This window comes from Tachypleus tridentatus, chromosome 11 (assembly GCF_004210375.1).
Source record: "Tachypleus tridentatus isolate NWPU-2018 chromosome 11, ASM421037v1, whole genome shotgun sequence".
Lineage (NCBI taxonomy): Eukaryota > Metazoa > Arthropoda > Merostomata > Xiphosura > Limulidae > Tachypleus > Tachypleus tridentatus.
This window is the reverse complement of record NC_134835.1, coordinates 65871073-65892846: the sequence shown is the minus strand read 5'-3', so window position 1 is coordinate 65892846 and position 21774 is coordinate 65871073. Positions and strand designations below refer to the sequence as shown.

The 21774-nt window shown below is 33.0% G+C and overlaps 1 protein-coding gene across 7 annotated transcripts in view; it reads right to left on the bottom strand.

Moving 5' to 3' along the window:
* Window positions 1–21774, bottom strand: part of LOC143232343 (uncharacterized) — a 48048-nt gene that overhangs the window by 24131 nt on the left and 2143 nt on the right. For 4 of the 7 annotated variants that reach the window (XM_076467647.1, XM_076467652.1, XM_076467648.1 and 1 more), the window contains exons 2-8: window positions 21423–21511; window positions 11909–12577; window positions 6067–6212; window positions 5293–5482; window positions 3284–3395; window positions 1788–1925; window positions 638–862 (exon numbers count right to left, since the gene is read on the bottom strand). In XM_076467647.1, coding sequence (XP_076323762.1) covers window positions 638–862; window positions 1788–1925; window positions 3284–3395; window positions 5293–5482; window positions 6067–6212; window positions 11909–12577; window positions 21423–21465 — 1523 coding nt within the window. In that variant the 5' untranslated portion in view covers window positions 21466–21511. The remainder of the gene's footprint in view (window positions 1–637; window positions 863–1787; window positions 1926–3283; window positions 3396–5292; window positions 5483–6066; window positions 6213–11908; window positions 12578–21422; window positions 21512–21774) is intronic. The other 3 variants (XM_076467651.1, XM_076467650.1, XM_076467653.1) reach the window with 2 other exon arrangements.

Here is a 21774-nt window from a genome sequence, read left to right as displayed (position 1 = left end):
ATTGATGTATACTGACAGCAAAGTCATTTAATAACATTGGAATGGAATGCAGTACTATGTGCAGAGAGAAATTTAAAAATGGTAGCAGGGGCTGTAGGATTTACTGGCATGATAAAATAGGTCATAAGTTATTAATCATTCTATCTTTGTTAACTAACTACATGTAAGCTTCAGATCCCATTGCAAAGTAAAGAAGATGGATATGGCAACTATAAATAGTTGAAACATTTATACCTGTTTCCCACACTAAACTGTATATGACAAAAAAACACTGGTTGTTAGAAAATTCTAATCCCTTAGAACTAATAAGTACCTTATAAGTCAATGACATTACTCCTATATAACAAACTGATTAGAAGTACACAATGTTATAAATCAATACATAAATAAACTGAGACTTAATGATTAAACTGTACTGTATCAACTCTGTTTTTAGTTATAATTCCAATAATGTTTCATAAGGGTAAGCCAGATTAAGAGATTTAGTTTAGCCCTAGATCCATATAAATTAAACTAATAATGCAAAATAATGTTAATAAATGTAAATTTTTTATATATTTATACATAAATGAAATTTCTTTAGACATAAATAAAAAAAACAGTCTGAGATGAAAAATAAAAGTAATTTTCTAAATACCTGAGCTGCTTTCGAATTGTCAGCACTTTGGTTTCTCCATTAGCTACTAGCTCTCTTATCTTTGTCACTAATGTAGGATGAATACGAGACAAACAAGGATTCTTAGCTACATTATTTTTCACTGCTTGTATATTATGATGCTGCTTGTTTGAAGAGGAGCCATTTCCTGTAGGCAATCTATCATGGAACTCATGTGATTTTTCAGTTGGCAACTGAACATACCATCTGCAATGTATTAATAAAGCCCCATAATAAAAATACCTGACACACAAATCTCTAAACCAGTGCATTCCAAAGTGAGTGTCATGACACATTTGGGTGCTGCATTTTGTCCTGAGTGGTTTCACCATGTTTTTAGAAATTGCCCAAAAGTTTTAAGTTTTTATTTATAGATGTTATAAAATTTAAAGTATTTTTGAAATATGTTTGCTAATGTGCCATGCAAAAAAATTATCTAATGTTTTATATTTCTTTTTGGGCATGTGTCATGAAAAAGGTTTACTAACTCAGCCTTGTGTAGTGGTGGCAGGTAATATGGGGAGCCCTAATGTGTCAGTTTATACTAGCTTGCACTTGTCTCTGGAGTGTAGGTTATGTTTAATATGCACACAGTGTGTCACTATTAAAAAAAATTTGAAAAGTACGACTTTACACATTGCCTATAAACAGTAAAGTTTTTCTTAATTAACAAAGCCTCAAATTCTAATCCCAATAATATTTTATTATTCCTTTGGTTTATAATAATAATAATAATAAAAAAAAAAAAAGATAGTGCAAATTCACTTTTCTCTGCAATGATATTTCACTATCACAGAGTAACAACATTTACTAAATAAAATCTTACACACTTTCCTTTACAGTGAAGCTGTAGAAATTCATGTTTCTCACTTTCAAGGGTTCACAAGTAAGTTTCAATGCTGCATAAATTATTGTTACTTACATGTTCAGAAAAGCAATTTTAAATTAACTTTTCAAATATCATTTCATAGAGGTTTATTGGAACAATGTTTAGAAACTACTTCTCACAAAATCAGCAGAAGAATACTGAACGAAATACAAGTGCCAAATTTACACTTCAATGGCAGTAGCATAATTTACAAGTTCATACTTGTTCTCTTGAGACTTAATACACTAACAGGACTATCCTTACCTCTCTTCACCATGTCCATCTATGCCAACTGCTTTCAACTCTACAAAAGCTTTCTCCATTGCCACATGTAAACTTTTTTTCTCAAGATTTGGGTCAACCTTATACTCTGGAAATTTTTTCACCTTTTTAATGTATATCCTAGAAGAATGAAAATCATAAAACCATAAAAGGTATATAACTCTTACAAAAGTCTGAAAACAAATACATTTATACTTTGTTTCAGTCAATATGGGATCAAGAAAGGGAATGTGCTATTATATTTTATTTCTGGTTACATATGGTGAATAATCAGACAAAATCTTTGTATTTGATTTCTGTATATTGCCTTAGAATTCGTATATTCAAATACTAAAGGTAAATATATAATAACAGAAATATTTGTGAAAATTTAAACATTGTTTTGGAAACAGTAAACAATGCAACACACCAAACAATTCCTTATCTTATACAAAAATTATTACTACATCTAAATATTCAATTTTTTCTACTTTTCAAATTTAACCCATATAACAATCTAAAATGTATCTACCTCAACTGTATCATATTCAAGATAGCCATAACGTTCATCAATTTTTTTTATAGAAACAAGTTTATTTTGAAGAAATTTAGTTTGCCTGATTCTTTGAGAATACTGCTATGAAGATAAAAAAAAAAAGTTCAAAAATGAAACATGGCTTAAAATGCTTGTTTTGTAGTTCAGCATTCTAAAATCAAGAAGTGCTTTAGGTACTAATTTATCTTGAAAATCAAATAATATTTTTATACATAGCCTCACCTGCACTGCTATATTTTAAATTAGCTTAATAAATGTTTTAGAAATAATTGCACAATAACTTTTAAAAAATAACCCTAATTACATTACACCTAAAAGCTATCTTACTGTAAAAGTCAACCCATGAATTACTTCAAACAAATATCAGATATTACTAAGAACTGTGTTATTATGGTTTTATTATTAATTATATCAAAGAATAACTAAGTACATGCCGTAGATGAACAAAGTATGTACATAAACGTTCTTGAGGCTTGAAAGAAAAGAGATATTAGTGTTGTGAAGAAAAATAAACTAGAATTGTATAGTTAGAAGATTAAAATTATATGGTGTGAAATAATAGGAAAATTAAGAAGACTTGGAGGAATAAGAATACTGAGAGCATCTCTTCATATTCTTAGATTAGTGGACATATATCACTCAATAAACCACAAACATTGTATAGTCACTAACAACACTTAAGATATTACTACAACTGAAAAAAAAAAGGATAACTTCCGGTTATGATGTTGTGTGTTCAACAACTTCAATAACCAGTCCAGGATAACTTAACAGTTTGTGAATAAACCACATAAAACAAAATATGCTATTCCTCTCTGTTCTTTGTGCATTTTACTGAAAGAATTACACCTTACACAGAAAAATAAAACTATTTTATTTTGTTACACACACTAGTCATGATTTAAAGCTTCTTAAGACTCACAAGACAAAAAAATGGTCTTACCTAGCAGGGCAAGTCTGTTTGAATTTCTCTTTTTGACTTTCATTGAGTTTCTTGGATGGATTTCTTTTTCTTCTAGGTCCATACTGGCATTCCATCACTACAGCTCTGCTTCCTGTTAGTATGTGATTCAAAAATTATTTTTATTATTTTTTAGGTTGGTGTATTTAATGCACAAATGTGAAATGATGACTGATCACTAAAACCACACAATGTAAATAAAAACAAATTTATTTCCACACAACATCGAAAATGAGTCTCACATTCTATATTAAATTATTACCTAATATAAACATTTTAACAATCTCAAGTATCAGTAACAATGTAGAGGGTTATAAACTACATAACTAAGGTCACTTAGTTGAAACATTGATGTAGAAATCATTTGGCCAAAAACTTAGTATTAAAAGCTTTTATTGGGTAAAATATTTTAAGGGTAAAAAAAAGCACTTGACTAAGCACATGTACATGACTAAGCATTATGAATGATATTTACTTGTTTGTAGGTTTTTATTTTTATCACTTGAAAATTTGAAAAAAATACTTTAGTATTTGCAGCTATGACTATTTTTTGTTGCAATTAGGTTAAGCATAAAAAATATAAAATAGATTTTGCTTGACACCAACAAAAATATAGTAGCAAAAGAAATAGTTATAGTAAATATTAAAACTATAAAATTTTTAATGTACTAAGCAATGCTTTGGAAAATAATGAGGTTTTTCCTCACACAGAAGAAACTGCCTTTAAATCTGTTGTTGACATTTCTATTTTTAAGACTGTGAGTTTATCATTTAAAAACCATATAACTGGTTAAATTAAGGCAATAACTTATTTAACAAAAAATTAAAACCATAAACATCTTCTGCTTGAAATAAGAACCAAGAAAAATAATAAAAAATTAACTGTTTCTAAAATATTTATTTTCTTCTTCTTTCTTCTTTTAAATATTAATATTGTTTATTAATATTAATAAAGTGCGTAAATTCTAGTGTTATTTATAAACTAGAACAAGTACAGGTGCTACGTGTTTCTTAAGAAGTATAGTTGTTTGTTCTTCTGTATAAATATCTTTATCTTGTTAAATATTAGCAAGAAATAATTTTATATGACTGACTACGCATGCTCCAGTAATCAGTAAATTAATCACCTTGTAGTACTTTCTTTTTCTAGCATGTGTAAAGAAAACATTTGCAAATAGAAGGCAGTACTGAACTAAAAAAAGATAATCTTGTGATGTGAGGTAAGTACAGTATAAAAATGATGTGTTTTGTGGTGACCTTCTCCAGCAATATAAACTCCTGTTGCCTTAATGTCTTCATTGTCTAACCTGAAATACTAAAAATTGAAATAAGTTGATCACATGATCTGAGTGGTTTGTGCATAATTTATTTAGCCCTCTCAAACCAAGTTATCTTTCACAGAAAGACAGGGTGTTTCACATATCTCAATTAAGCTTGAAACCTTGAAGAACACGTTCCACTGTTTCAGGTAAAATTAATGAAAGGAGAGAATGAAATGCAAAACTTAAAAGAACATATGTGAAAGACATTTCAAGACTATTTATTTACATAGATTTTCATGTTAATAATAAATAGATCATCACAACAACCTCACCAGAAAACTGTTTACAATTATAGTAAATTGTTAGTTTGGAAAAAGGTTCTGCCTTACTCTTAACTTATGTTTTAGTGAAAAAAAACAACAACAAAAAACAATGTATTAACACTTATAAAATATCATAATTTGGGATGTTTATTTAAATATACATATTAATGTGCCATATAATGCTCTCTGAACTAGTGAGCTCACAATAAAAAATCTAAACTCTTCCTAGATTACTTACACCATCAATAGAAAATACCTCACTTGATATAAACTGTCAGGCTTATAAAATATTAAAAATACAGCATAATAGAAATAACAAAACTAGACATCAGGTCATACATATATGATTTAAATGCAAAATCTTTTACACATATGAATGGTAATCAATACTGAAAATGATACATACCAGCATTAATAAAAGGAATCCCATCAAATGGGACATATTGAGACTTCCACATCAGTCGAAGGGAGGAGCGGAGCGAAGAGGTCGACTGACGGGTTCCCCAGCTAGAATGTGTCAGCTGTTTATGATAGGCAAGGAGCAAATCTAGTTCATCTTCAGTGCCAACCCAGCCACGATAAGAACTACCAATTTCCTATATTAGTCATAAAAATACTAAGGATTCATATCCATTTCTAAAACTTATAATACAATGAATGAATTTGGCTATTTATCTTCATTTTCTGTAGACAAGTGCACCCTAATTAATACCTTTAATATTTTAATTTCTCTCTTGGTGATAATTGTTTTATTTGAATAACAATTGTTATTTATAAAACAAGAAAAATATAAAAAGTAAAAATATTAATGATCTGATATCCACATTCTTCTGTTCTTACCATATCTGATCTTAAGTTCTGACTCAATTATCAGGTTTTAAATCTTTATTCAAATAGTGTGATGATTATATAAAGTAAATTAGCTTGAAAAAGAAAAATGTTTATTTTTTTAAATTGTTATCAAAAAGATTTACAACTTACTTGGAAAAAATAAAATAAATAATGCTGAAATGTTTCTTCCATTCAATGCATACTATATTTATATTTAATGAATAACTAATACATAACATTTATTATGGGAAATTAATCACAAATCAGAACTGAAAACCAAATTAAGCAATTTGATTTGATCTTCTCCCTACAGGCACTGATAAAAGAACTGAGCATAAACTTTCTTTACCTCACAGTCATTCATTCTCTGTACCCATGATGGAGCATCAGGTAGTGAGGGTTTTGTTAAAGGGGTAGTTGCAAGCAAAGAACAAAGGATACTCGACTTTGAAGGTTCAGAAGATACAGTACACATGATAGTTCTAGAAACTGGATCTAAGTAAAAATTTGAGTGTGATAGATCAATTATCAGCTGTTACTTCTTTGCAAACATTTTTAAAAAATCGTTATTATTTGATAATTTGTGTGAATATTTCAGAAATTTTAGCCAAAGTGACTTTTTAGTTTATACACTCAATACAATTAGTTAGATAGAAATTCAAGTAGCACTCATCTGGCAACATAGTTTATCTTAACAGTTTTCACTTACACATCAGCTAATTCTTTATACACCTGGTACACTAAAGTTAATGTTTCCTGCAATGAAAATGTATTTTCACACACACACACACACACACACACACATATAGACATTATCTCCACTCACATAATTTATTCTCTTTTGACTTGTGCTGTCCTCTATATCCATAATTTTTGCTCACCACAAGCCTTGATGTTCCCACCTACCCTAAGGTATTTATGCATGGTACATTTCTGTAGCTTCAAAATAAGTATACTGCATCCTTTCACCTATAGGCATGTAACACAACCCCCCAACACAGTTGCATTCCTCTACACTGTAGAGCATCATAACTTTGAGATTAAGTAAAATACATACCAGAAGTGGACAAGATGAGAGGGAAGTGTGAACAAAAGTGGAAGCACATTTTAAATTTAAGAAAAATTTAACTTTTAATACAATACCTAACTTATGCTCATACAATAGCTGGAATCCCACACTGAAGGGACTGATGCAAAAGTTACTTTTGTGAGCCCTCTTCAGAAGTTCCCAAAAAAGAACCAATGGAGTGTGATACTTTAATGTTTGGGGTCAAACTTGTGGGAGACTGCCTCCTTTATCTGTACAAGTACAATCTTTTGTAAAGGTATCTGTTGCTAAACTGGGTGGAAATAATGCACATTTAATGGTGTAGAGTGGATAAAGTGGGTCAACTCCAGTTCTAAACCAAGCATTATTGAAACTTTTTTGTTTGTTCTCGGGTAGGAGAAGGGCCCTTTCCAATAACAAGTGTCATAGGCTGGTCCTATGCTTATCCAACACCAGATTGCCCAGTGATAGGAAGGATGAAATCCAGACAGAGGGGTGAACTACATATGATGAATTAATCCAGTCCAAAATCAGATAGTATCAGGTATTTTTCTTTCAGTTCACAGTAGAAGAATTCTCATCATCTACATCAACAAAACTCCACTGACCTACTTTCAATTTAGTGGAGTTGGCCAAACACAGAAGGAAGCCTCCATGGTGCACCACTCCATTAATTAGACACTGGTAAGATTCAAGAACTCCTGTACTCGACTGGAAGAAAGAGGGAACAAACATAGTGGAGAGTCTATAAAGAAATGCAACACAGTAAGACATTGCAATGGGTGATAACAAAAGCCCTGTTGTGAAAGTCAGTCAGGTCACAATTAATTCAACCAGGGATTGCAGGGATGGACAGAGATCCTGACCCTACTTTACTGAAGATAGTCAACAAGTTGGTATGGTCTGGTTTGGACCTTATTTATGAAGCAAGATAATGAAGCAACCTCTAGTGGTCTTGAGGAGCACCTAATGTCTTTTGTGAGAATTGTAAACCTACACAGCCATATGGTGAAGATTTATGCTGGACAGGCACAACTTCCCATAGAGTAGAATCCAAGAAAAAAGACTACTGTAATGGTAAGAAAAACAAAGAAAGAACTTATCCAGTCACAGTCTAACTGCAGTGTCAATGGTTGCAAGTAAAACTCAGATGAGGAGGAAACAGCCAAATGACTCAAATAGTGAGCTATAAAAGTGCCAGATATGATCAACATGCTAGCCTTTACAATCTCCTCTTATAAGTGATGGAAGTGGGCAGTCAGCAAGAAGAGGAAATGATGTATTTGGTGGGAGAAGACTTTGAAGATGCAATGATAAGCCTCAGGTATCAAAGCTTAAACAAGCTGAATAAGTTAATCCATCCACAAATAGTGATGGGAAAAAGATCTTGGGTAGAGGAAGTATTCCATGGTATAAATAGATGAAATCAGGATCCACAGAAAGAAGCAGTGCAAGCAATGTAACAATATAAAGAATGCAGTAGACAAAGAAAATGACAGAATCAGCACAAGAATACAAACAAGAGGTGGATTGAAGGAAACTAAGTGTGAAGATGATTTAACCCTTATACACTGCTGATGTTTTGGCAAAAAAATATGATTCAGATAAAAGAGAACATAGGTATGGTGATAAAGGATATGCGAGACATTGATGCCAAAGGTATTTTAACTATGATGTCTACATGCAAAACAAAGCAAGAGATATATCATTAGTGAAAAATGGTACAATGAGTAAGTTGCCAAAGATTCAAATGAAGGAAATGTAAGGGCATTATTAACTGCCTAAACATTCTGGTCAAGCAAAGGTACTGGATGAACTGTAAAAATTTTTAATATGTTGATGTGGATGGAAGATTCAACCAGTGTCCAATGACCTGCAGTCTCCTGACAATCGATGTACAACTCCCATTCCACCAGAGAAGCATCTGTGATCATGTACAGCTACCAGGCAAAGTCTAATTAAAGGGAAGGAGGGAGAAGGATGATGGAATCTAAGGGATCCTTAACATGATTCCATTGATCATGCAACACCTCCTAAAGACCATGTATGTATTCATCAGATCAGGGTATAAGACCTACCATGGACAGGAACTTGCACATAGGGAGAAGGAGAACATTTGGCTTTGGAAACCAAGAGATCCATAGACCTCAGAAGAAGAAAAAAAAGTTGGACCCTACTGAGGAAGATGTTGAAAAACACTCAAATGGATCTGATACTTAACGAGTTAAGACAGGAAAAATTCAGCGTGATAAACCATCCCACAGGACCAACTTCCAGTAGGTGGAAAAGTGTATGAGTGAGGGAAATAACAGGAATCAGTCATCCATTTAATGTTGTAATCACCAACTGTGGTTGTGAAGATGGTGGGCTAAAACTCTGATCACACAATATGAAATGTGACCCAGTGTGAAGAAAGACTCCATGTTCAACCATGGGAGGTTGATGAAACAGTTGAAGTTGGACAGACTGGTTAAGGTATAATAATGCCTAGCCTTTTTAGGAACCCCAAACAGCCAAGAATAGAGACCTGGAGAAAGATGACATATTTTCTCAACAGTATCCCTGTGTAAGATATCTCGAGTTACTTTCGAGAGACATTGTAATGGAATGGAATCCCATGCAGAAGGAAAAGAAATAGGATGTGTGAACAATGATGGAGAAGTTAAAAGAATGAAGGAAGAGTCCTTCTGTTAGATTTTGAACAACCTAGAGATCTGTGGAAGAAAACATGGCAATGAAGACTGTAGTTGATAGCTATTGAAACATGAAAAGAAAGCACTGGTTGAGAGGAGGAAGCTGGAGACAAGACACAGGAACTGAAGCTGGACAGGGCTAGGAAAGATGGGAAACCAAAGAAGAAGTGGAGGAATGTTGATATGTTGCCTACACCTTAGACTCCTATGTATCAGTTCCCCAGAGACACAAAAAAGGTCACCAAACAGAGGTCTCTTGAAGAGGAAGCAGAGAGATGGAAATGTGGCAAGAGGACATCTCTGCCAAGAATATTTTATTGACAAAGGAGTATGAAAGGATAAGACTGAGGCAGATAAATGTACCAACATTGAATAGAGAAAAGTATATATATATGAACAAAAGCTTCTCAGAAGAATGGCAGATAGTCTTCAACAGGAGATGAATGGATGAAAGATAACACAGGACAGTTGTGAAGGTAAGCCAAAGAAGTTAAAACTGGGGTGGGAAAAATCTCAGTGTAATCTTGAGATCAAATCTCCACACTTGTATCAAAAACTCCCAAGTTTTGAGAGTCCAAATACAGAAAATTGATGTATGATAAGCCAAAGTATAGAAGTCAGATAAATGTGGAAGATGAGGCATGCTGGAACCCAAATGTAATTGAGCTACAATTACTTAAGCATGGATTTGAATATAAGGAAAGGGAAGAAAACCAAATAATCTGATGAAGGTGCAAAAGAAGAAGGGAGTTGGAAGAATCATAAAATGTAGAGACAAAAGGTAATATACCTGGGAAATCATGTTTATAAAACCATGGACAAAGGATGAGGTATATCCAAAGGGTAGCACAAGGCTGTAAAGCAAAGGGAGATTGGAAAAGGCTGACCACATTCTCTTCATCCTGACCAGATTCACCCAGGAACAGGATATCCATTCACGTTTTTGAAAACATAGAAAGCTGCATGAGAGTTTTTAATATGTGATGTATTATGGCTGAGATCTCTTCAGCAGAAAGAGTAGATTCCAAACCCACAGAAGTAGTAGGTGAAATAGCAGTGGCTGAACTCACTACAGAAGTTGTCATATTGACATTAAAATGTGAGTTCAGGAAGTGGAAATGAAAACAAAAATATTCAACAAAAACAAAGTATGCAAAAATGAAATGACATGATACTTGAGTTGTCACAACACAATAGAGCTAATCAAAATTACATGTAAGAAAGAGCAATGCGCAGCAAAAATTGAGCACAACTGTACACTAGAATGACAAATCAATGCTTAATAGTATACATGGAGTCAGCTGTAGTAGGTTGGTTGTTGCATTTTTATTGCATGCTACAGAGCAGTTATATCAGAAGTAAACATAAAAATAAGTGGGAGCATCAAGGCTATTGATGAATGAAAACCGTGCATACAGAGAACATCACTAGTTGAGAAAAAGCTATTACATGGGTGGAGGTAAGGTATCATATCAGAAATCTCCAAACAGGGTGACAATTTTAAACTGAATGAGCTTTTTACCTAAAATAAAGAATTTTGGAAAAGATATATTTTTTCCTTTCATGGAAATGTGAGGGAACAAATGAAAAACAAGGTTAATTGAAACAGTTTTCACTTAAACTAAGCAATTAGTTTTCTCATACTTCTTTAAAAACTGAATATATTCAATACAAAAACTCATCAGCTGGCCCAAATTGTTAGATAAAATTAAGGAATTCTGGTAATAATAAAAGGATACAAAAAATATGGATCCGAAAATGTTACTTTTATACACCTCTAATATGATACCTAAAATGAAAAACTAAAAGGAGTGTGAAAAAAAAACCTTCTGTGGTTTACATGACTTTCTTACAAAGACCTAGCTTACTTCTTTTATTATCACCTTTGATTGCTCTTGCTGTGTAAAGTAAATTTCAACTTTGTATTATAAGTCATGCTCAATATATATGCTACAACAAAAAATCACTTTCAACTTCATGGAAAGTAAAATTTATGAATTACTAAAAAAAAAATCTGTCAAATCCCTCAAACACTCTAGCATTTACTTTTTTACTTCTCTTAACCACTCCATGAAACTTTTAATTACCCTAAATAAATAAATGCTCAAAAAAACCCCTAAAATCTGGTTCAAAAATGAAAAGAAACAATAAAAACTCTAAATATCATGAGTATCATAGATCTTAATACAGTAATGCACTGAAAACATTTCATGCTTTAATTAAAAGATTGTGACAGTTTAACTTATTTCAACAGATATGGACCACTGTTTTGTTATTCTTTTCATTCACCAAAGGTAATTATAAAGTAAAAACTGTAACATGCTTCCAAAAGTACTGTATAAACTGATTAGATACACAAGAAAAGGAATATTATATTTTGAAGAAACAAGGGGAAAAGCTTTAATAAACTTATTCTTAATAAAAGCTATCTTTATGATTGAAGAACTAACCTGAAGGTACAGAGGACTCAATTGTGTTTAAAGAAACTGTGGGTGTTGATTTCAATGGAAGTTCAACAAAATGAGTTACATCTTCTACTGTATTGGCTGATGGAGATGATGTGTCTACTGGAAGTTGAACAAGGTGGGTGACTTCTTCTACTGTACCAGCTAATGTAGATGAAGTCTCTATAGGAAGATGGACAAGATGGGTGACTTTATCTGCTATGCCAGCTGCAGTAGATATTGTCTCTGCTGGAAGATGTAGAAGGTGGGTTACTCCTTCTAATGTGCTAGAAGGCATGGATGGTGTCTCTGTTGGAATATGGACAAGGTGAGTAACTTCTCCTATTGCTCCAGAGGATGTAGACAATGTCTCTGTTGGAAAATTTCCTTGATGGGTGACTTCCTCTGTTATAGCTGTGGTGGATGATGCTTCTGTAGGAATTTGGACATAGTGAGTAACTTCTCCTATTGCCTCAGCTGGGATCATTTGCAAAATATGACCACACAAACCACCAGAATGAGTGATAGTTCCATCATCTGCAGCAATCACATTGACTACAACACCTTTTAGACTTTGGACAGAGTCCAGTGTTAGCACTGTTCTTTCTTGATCATGAAGGATCTGTAATGGATGAAATGCGGCATCCTCACCAGCTGACTGAACAATTTGAACTTCTGCAATGACAAACAAATCCAACAGTTACAACTATTTTATGGCTCTCTAATTTCACTATTGTCTTAGTTAGTAGTCTTGACATCAGTTTTTAATTTTTAATGCTGGTGCTGTGTTTTACCCAATCCTGAGCTCACATAGCTGCCTGGGATACAATAAACACAACAGTGGTAGAAACATTATTGATACAAGCCACTTTTTACAACAACAGCTGTTATGGTGTGAATGACCTTTCCAAGCTGGCAAAGCATGATTATAACTATTATTGTTGTAACAACTGACTTGTATAAATAGTACTCCAATCATTATTGTGTTTATCATGTCCTAATCATCTTGATGATCTCTGGATTAAGTAAAACTTGTTGAAGACAATAGGTATGACAAATTATGTTATTCAAATACCATTATCATACACTCATGTACAGGGTGTACCAGAAGTGTGGTTCCATAGGGACAACAAACATTATATCCTTAAAATTAAACATATTTCTAATGCCAACTGTACATATTTCAAAAATGAAAATATACTTGATGGCACAGTACATCAAGAACTGAAATGTGTATGGCTGTTAATGGAATGGAATATAAATAATAAATTGTGTTTTTTCCATATGGGTCCAAACTTCTGAGACACTGTATAATTAATCTTACTTGTCTTAACAATCTTTCTTAGTATCTTAATAACTTTAGTGTTCATTCCTTATTTTCAGTAATGTCTTACTCAATGTTTTAGCTGGCCTAAAAATACATTTTCAAATGAGAAAAATATTAGCTTTGATCTGAAGTGTAAAACCACTTACATCATTAAATATTGAATATTTTAATAATAATCCTTCACCTCATATATATATATATAAAACCTATCTTGAATATGGTATATATTTTAGGGTTACTTTGAAAAGTTATAATTTTACTGTACTGAAAATGTATTTCCAATACAGTTCATTACCTCTTCTCACATAAATAGCTATTCCTGTTAAATGCTGACCTCTGCATGCTAAAAAATGTTTTGTGTATGCCACAAGTCTTGAATCTCCAACTGGTTTGGAACTGACTGATTCCAACACATCTCTTGTGCAAATCATCATGCAACAACACAACACCTCACCAATAAGACTGGAACATCTCTCATTATACATGTGAATCCCTCTATTCAATTCTACCAAATTTTCACTTCAAGTTTTGGTAGAAAATGGAAGCACCATTTTTCAGTGTGTAGGAAGAGTGGGAAATATAAGAGAAGGTAAGTACTCATCGGAAATATATCTTCAGTATAGGAAAATTGTAACTTTCAATATTGTACATTACTTCTTCCATAAATAGCAAGAATCCAACACTAAGTGGACAGACTGGTGCTAGGATAAGAAAGAAGCAACCTTTGAAAGCATCTGAAGGACACTTTTCAAAAGGAGATCTTTGGAATTGAAGATATGATGTGGCAGACAGGACTACTTCTGAAGCAGGCATACTCTTCGCCCATTTTTCACAATCACAGTGGGTTGGAACTGGAAAATGGTAAGGACTCTTAAACTCCATTAAAAGAGGGGGGGATAAAATGTGGAGGAGTGTCAGAAGAAACAATAACACCTGAAACAGTGCAATGGGTAACAATGAAGCACTATTCTGAAATGCAGACTATACTGACTTATTCAATCCAAGACATGACAGGATGAGCAGTTATTTCTTTCTGCTTTATCTTTGTAGTCCTGGGTAAGAATGGTCTGGTACAGGTGAACGTATGAAGCAAACTTATCATGAAGATAAACCTGCAAGCAATCTTATGGAACAACTCATTTCCACAGTGTGTACTGCATGGCCATGGAATCATAACACGTAAGTCTACATGGCTTTACAGTGTATACTTGGTCAGGCACTGCTCCACAAAGAAAAAAAAAGAGGTGTGAAAGTAGAGGTGTACATGCTGAAAGGTAACTTACCCAGTCATAGCCTCATTTGTGTTTGAAAGAGTAAAAAATGGCAACAGGTGGATGACAGTACCCCAACAAGAAAGAAACAGTTATCCAAAGCAGAGAATGGAAGATGTGTAGACTCAGTACTTGAAAAGTGAAGCACTTCCAATGGATGGCAGGACAGACTTGCAGGAAAGAGGAAAGGTGCATAATTTGAGCAAATATACCTGAGAGTGATAATGGAAAGAAGGAGACAAGAAATAAAAGGCCAAGCAAAACACAATCCAAAGCCAATGGTGAGGGAGGAAGGAAAAAAATAACAGAAAAAGAAGTGAAGTAAAAGAAGTAAAAAATAAGAAATAGACTCAATGGAAAAAGCATTGGAAACAATGAAACAACCCACAACATGTATCAAATAAAGAAGGTCATCTCGCTCCTTCTAAGAAGCAAAGTGAAAGACGATATGAAATATGTCACACTAGCCACTAAAATGTAGGTTAAAAACATTGATCTAGAACAAAAGGTACAAACTGAGCAAAAAATGTCAAGAAGATCAAACCTGAAGCAGAGTAACATGGATGCACAAAATTATAGAAATAAGACTGATGGAATGAAAAGAGAACTAATGTAAACCTTTCTGAACTTATTGACATTCAAGACAAATGGAAGATCAACCAGAGAATAAAAACAAAAGGTAACTGAATGTGAAGTAATAAAAGTTTCAAAACTTCATGTGAAAGAGTATTCCACATGAGACAGAGCCACTAAAAATTAGGAGAATTGAGAGGCCACTCTTTGATAGAAAGTGTGTGTCAGGACTGCAAAATCTATTAGCAATGAGGGAAAAGCACCTGGAACATGGCCCTCTAGGAGAAATATATCAACCATATGGTTAAACAAACAAACAATGCTTACTTCAAGGGAAGCAAGGAGTGTCCCCTTGGTGAGGCATATTAGCCACCACCATTAAAAAAGTCAAAATGAAACAGAATTAGTCAAACTGGAGAACAAGAATGTGAATAGGATAAGACCTTTTGATCATAAACCATTATCCCAACACCTCCTACCAGTAGACCCCCCACACCTTTAGAGATGAATATCAGAGAAGAGAAACAATACAGAAGAGGGGGAGGAAGCTGTAAACTCAATGTTGTGAGGGATATGTGCAACCATCAGCATATATACAGACAAAAAGGGAAGGATTAAAAGTTAAGAGGAAAACCCAAATTAAAGGCCCAGGTAACATAAAACATCTGCAAATACATTTGAGAAGGATAAAACACTTGATGGAGGGGGTGTTTAAAAATATACCACCCAAAGAGACTAGAATGTAAGGTATGTAACAGGAAAAACTTTGTAGGAAGATCCTACTACCCTAGCTGACTGTGAAAGGAGCTTAATGAATGTAGACATCCAATGAATGATGTTTCCAAAATCCCTCAAATATGGAGCTAAATAAGGTGCAGACTGCCCCACAAAAGACATATGGAACCAAAATAATTCCAAATGTCAAGGCATGAAATCACATGGTGAAAAACAAACAAAGATAAGAACCTGTACAATGGGCATTCTCTGTTCTGCAGAAAAAGCCTACCCAAATGTAATCAAACTCAACATATTAAAACAGGGAAGGCTCAAGAACTGATTGAAGTGGGACCAACTGATATAAAATCTCAACAAACATCAAGCAGACAAGACAAAGTACAAAAATGTGATATAAGACAAGTAAAAGACTGGCAGGTGCCAAACATACAAAATGAATGAAGATGAGAATATCTCAGAAGAAAACAAAAGAGCAACTAAAAATAAATTGAATATAGCATTTCAGATACCTCATGTGATACTGAATGGACCATAGTAGACAAAAAATGAACTGGTGAAGAAAAAGAACAGACCTTAAGACCTTAGTAACAGTGAATGGCAAACAAACAGTAATATCTCATTCTTGAAGATCCAGAAAGCTAAGAGGCCACATGTGGAAGGAATAAACTGAAGATGACAGACCCCCCTCCAATACAATGGGATGAAGGAGTAGGTATCCCACAAAAATCCCTACACATACGTGGAACACTGAAACAAGAAGATGGAAGGTAAACATTAACTGTAGGAGTAGTGATAGGGTAAAACTATGTTAAAACATAGGTAGGGAAAAAATGGTAAAATTAAGAGAGAATTGAATGACATTAAATTAGGAATGAATCTGCCTTATTGTAAACTAAGGAAAAAAGAATTAAAGTCTGTCAGGGTGAGGCTTGTAAGTACCCACTTTTAAAAAAAGAGAGAAAAAGATTATCATAAAACAATGTCACGAGAAGGGGAATATACTGCAAAACATGTCAAAAAAAGAAAAAAACTGAAACAGGTCTAAAAGATTCTGCAGTAGAAGCCTGGAAAGCAATCCAAGAAAAAGTGAAGAAAACTGACAAAATACAAGTTGTCTGAAAATGGATTAGGCTATTACAGGAGGAAGACAAACAATACTAGGAGCAGGCAAGACAGAACCCAGTCTCCAGAGACCCTCATAAATTATACTAATGGTAAAAGTATACACTATAAAAAAACAAAAATGAAAAAGCTGATATTGTGGAAATGTTAAGAAATTGGATAGTGAAATAAATATATGTATCATGTATGTGATGTCACATGATGAAGAAAATATATATTTAACTAAATGATTAACCTGTAGACAGAATCATAGGTAACCTAAAAATAACACACTTATTAAGCTTAACTGAACATGATATCACTAAACGCTGAAGTAAAAACTTAAGTACAGTGGGCAGTCATACAATGAGGGGAATATGTTACTTGAGCAAGTTGTGTTTGAGAAACTCAGTACCTTACAGGTTTAATAGGGATACAAAATCACAGCTGTGTTAAGTCTCTGATAAATGCTCATATATGGATTTTTTTTTTACACATAAATGAATATCCAAACCTATAAAGTATTGTACATGAACTAAAAATATAAAATCATAAATATAATAACATTCACATGTGATATCCTGCACCTGTAAGTTAAAATATATTAAATAATAGAGTACTGCATTTTATTGTAAGACTCACCTATGAATGATGAAGACCTTTCGCTGACAAGAGGAAAGACTTGCGATGATGATAAATTTGGAGGATGAGGGTTTAAGGCTGATGTACTGTCAGAAAATTCAGCCTTTAACTCCACTCAAGCAAATGTAGAAGATGATGCAATGGAGTCAGAAGGTGTTACATCAGCAAATTTGGGCTTCATAAATTCAGGAATTTTTGGCAGTTTGACTTTACTCCTCAAATATTTAAAAATTTTTCTGTAAGGTGCTACAGCATTGTTAAATTCTCTTTTCAGTTTAATGCTTCTTTCCATTATGGGAAAAGCATGCTCTGTCTTTTTAGCATCTTCATCACTATCACTGGAGGCTATAAGCACTGTAAGTTCTTCATGGCTCTTGGTAACGGGGTTCCAGAAGCTCAAGCATCTCCTCATCCTTCATATTATGAAACCCCTCACTTTCAGTTTCTATAGCAAGTCTAACTATAACAGCAACTTTCTTCTTCAGAAAACCCTTGAAATTTTTCATTACTTCAGGTCAAAAATGATGCCACCATGTATTTATAGTAGCCTCTTTCATCTCATTCCATGACATTCTGGGGAAAAAATATTATTATAAGCTTTCCAAAACTTGATTAAGTTTTCAAAAACACCAGAGTCCATAACTTGGGTTATATGTTGGTGGAAATTCCTTGTATATTAAGACTAGTTTTTTTTTACTCAGCAGTCCATTGGTTGCAAGATGGATGTGGCGTTGGGAGGTAAAAATATTATCTCCACATTAGGATGGCTGAATTGCAGCATGTCAGGGTCATGGACAAACAGAAGTATTATTCCAAACTAGAAGAACCGTAAAGTCAAGGTTCTTTGCCAAGTATTCTTTAACCTCATGCACAAAATGATTTTGTAACCAGTTATTAAATAGCATCCTAGTTACCCAAGCCTTTTTATTTAAACACCAATCAACATGCAAACATCACTTACTCTTGTCATGGTTACTGTGTATAAGATATTTTTCTATATTTGTATTTCATTGTTGAGAAAAAATTACCATTTAACCTACACTCTATTAAACAGCATTTTAACGACTCATACCATATTAATGAAAGGTTTAGTGTATTCAGTATATTTTGGTTCTGACAAAAAAATTCTTCAATTTTTGGAAAGGAAATAAAGGCTTGCAGGTTTTTTATAATCATATTCTCAGTATTTATTTTCTGTCTAAACTAGAGTTTTCAAAACATGTTAGTGGCTAGTGTGGTATTATTTAGTTTTATTTGAATAATATTTAACCTTAATGTAGTAGTTAAGTTAGTGTCAGAATGCAAGCCCTGTGCTATCTAGCCACTCAAAGTCAGAATAAATGGTAAGAGAGTATAAAGCTACTTCCCTCCAGAATAAGGTTTTTGCTATGCTAATCAAACAATTGTTGAAGACCTCAAATGCAAGCAAGGTAATAATGCTAGCTAGCAGCAGTAACTTTCACTAGGCAACATGTTGGTTATTTCAGATGCCTGAAGTTACAAGCAAATATACCATTACTACAAGATGAAACAATAATCAGTTTATTGCTTTGTGTCTTCTTTTCAAATATTTGTAGCAAAACCAGGATGCAATCATTCAGGTTATAACACTTAACACTCTATGATGCTAACTGAACTTGTGACCTATAAAAGACCTAGTTGACATGATATTTCCAATTTTGACTTTTGTCATTAGAGGCCAAAAGTGTGGTCAGTTTAATCTATCTTGATTTCCTGAAGTGATCAGTTTGCGAGTTACTTTTGATAGCTACCATCTAATGCCATGAATGATGACTTTTTACTGATCAAAGGGATAGAATCCCTTCATATGACTACCTTTTAATGTAAGAAAGATTTGGCAGACTTCCATCACCTCCTTAACAGTGAGCCAAAACCCAAATTTAACAACTACCAAGAGTTGAAAACAGAAAAAAGTGTCCTATCAAAAAGTACAAAATTAGAGAGATCATCATGGCCCATCTTTGATGGGACAGCAAAATGCTCATTACTAATTACAAGAATTTTTCCTGTAATTAAGTCTCAGAAGAAGAAGTGCCTTTCTTCTTTGGATTATGAAAATCCCATTATCACCATTGCCCCAAATATTTTGAAATCCACAACATCCATATCTGCAGGATTCCAGATGCTTCTCTATTAACAACAAATCTGAAGTGGGAACAATCAAAATAAATTTTACAATTTCATTTATTACTTCAAATGTAAAATAGTAGATTGTCAAAAACAGTGAGTGACTTAAGATTCTTGGGAGACATCTGACTAATGGTTTTCATGGCCATGCTGAGATACTTTTATGGCTCTGGCCAGATCTTCCTGACATATTTTCTTTTTCCTGGGTTGCTTTGAACCCATTAAGAACAATAAAATTTGTTATTTTTTCTTTTCACAGTATAACCCAGTTTTTTTGCTATTGAGAATTTATATGACATACCTAATAACACTTTGCAATATCATAAATAAATATTGTTACTGTGGTCATGTCTTTAATAATGAAAACTTTAACCATGATATTTAAATATATATATAAAATTATTTTCACATCTATGTTGAAGAGCACTACCTAATAACACTTTGCAATATCATAAATAAATATTGTTACTGTGGTCATGTCTTTAATAATGAAAACTTTAACCATGATATTTAAATATATATATAAAATTATTTTCACATCTATGTTGAAGAGTATTTTGTATGTGTGAATACATATTCTATGTGAAAAGAGGTTATTGACCCTTTCAATGCTGAATAAAAACTTTTAATGTTTGGCATGGCACTGAATATATATGTTTGATACTTCAACTAATTACGGTATCAGTACTAAAAGTACGATATCTTGATAATAACTCAACAAAAGCCCCTGAAATATTCAGTGACTGTACCCAATACTATATATGTTAAATTCAATACATAAGAATACCAGGAATAAAGGAAGGTCGCCTGCTGCACTGAGCCTACAAGTCGACTGCAGTCGCCAACAGTGCCAAAAGGGTTAATATAATAAACATTAAAGGAATTGTTTTTATTTTCATTATATGTTCAGTATAAGTGTCAGAGTATGTTGCATGAGATTAAGAGTATGACAAAAAGATAATTAAAAAGGGGAATAGAGATTGTCAAAAAGTACAGAAACAAGCTGAATTGAAATACAAAGATTATATTTTCAAGCCTATAACCAGGAACTCTAGCAAACATAAAAATTCTAGGCTGGAAATTGTGTCTAGATTATTTTCTCAAGCTACAAATCTCTATTTTGATTGCATGTTTATTGTACTTATCAATGTTTAGAGTTGTATTATTAATAAAATCTTATGGTAATTTACAAAGTTAAGTTTTTCTCCCTAACTTCTTATGTCGAAGTTGTACTGTCCACTCAAAAATTTGAAGTTCAGCTGTGTTATTTGTTACTCTGTAATGTAGAAAAATCTTAGGCATCTTAATTTATATTCAAAACTTTAGAGCTTGAACAACCTGTTTATGGCTCCTTTATTAGAGTAGTACATACAGAATTAGAAACTTGGAAAGCAAACACAAGTTCAAACTTTGAAAGCCTTAATTCACAGGCACAATAAAATCCTAAGGAATAATGACATAGTGAGTTGTCTGTTAATTTACATTTCTAAAACTTTTATTGGATAGCCAAAATGATGTGAAATAAAACATTCATTTTTGAATTTGATGCCTTATCTGTTTGTTTGTGGAAAAGTGAACCTAATGGTCATACATTAACCTTACCATTTTTATACAAAAAAAAAGTACTACTGAAACCTGTAAACAAAAAAAGGTTTATAAATGTTCTGGAAAAAGCTTAATATTTATTAGCAGTTATGCTTGAAAAATGAAGATGATTTCATACCTTCAGGTGACTTCTTTGGTGAACCAGAATAAAATGATGCCATGATTATGAAAGTATTCTCTTCTTATAAGCTCCATCACATACCTTCTCTAACAAAATAAAAATATCAAGTTAGGTAACTACTTCATAGTTTATTTATCCACTATAAAACAAAAGAAATGTAAGTGGACACTCCGTGCTATTTATTGTCTATTGCTAACCATATTTCTTCAATTTGTAAATAATAATATTTTCAAAATGAGTTTAGACAAAAGTTTTTCAAAGATGAATATTATATGTCTATCCTCTTTAAAGCAGGGGTCATAAGATCCAATAATTTGTATATGGTCAAAATATGCAGATGGATTAGTAT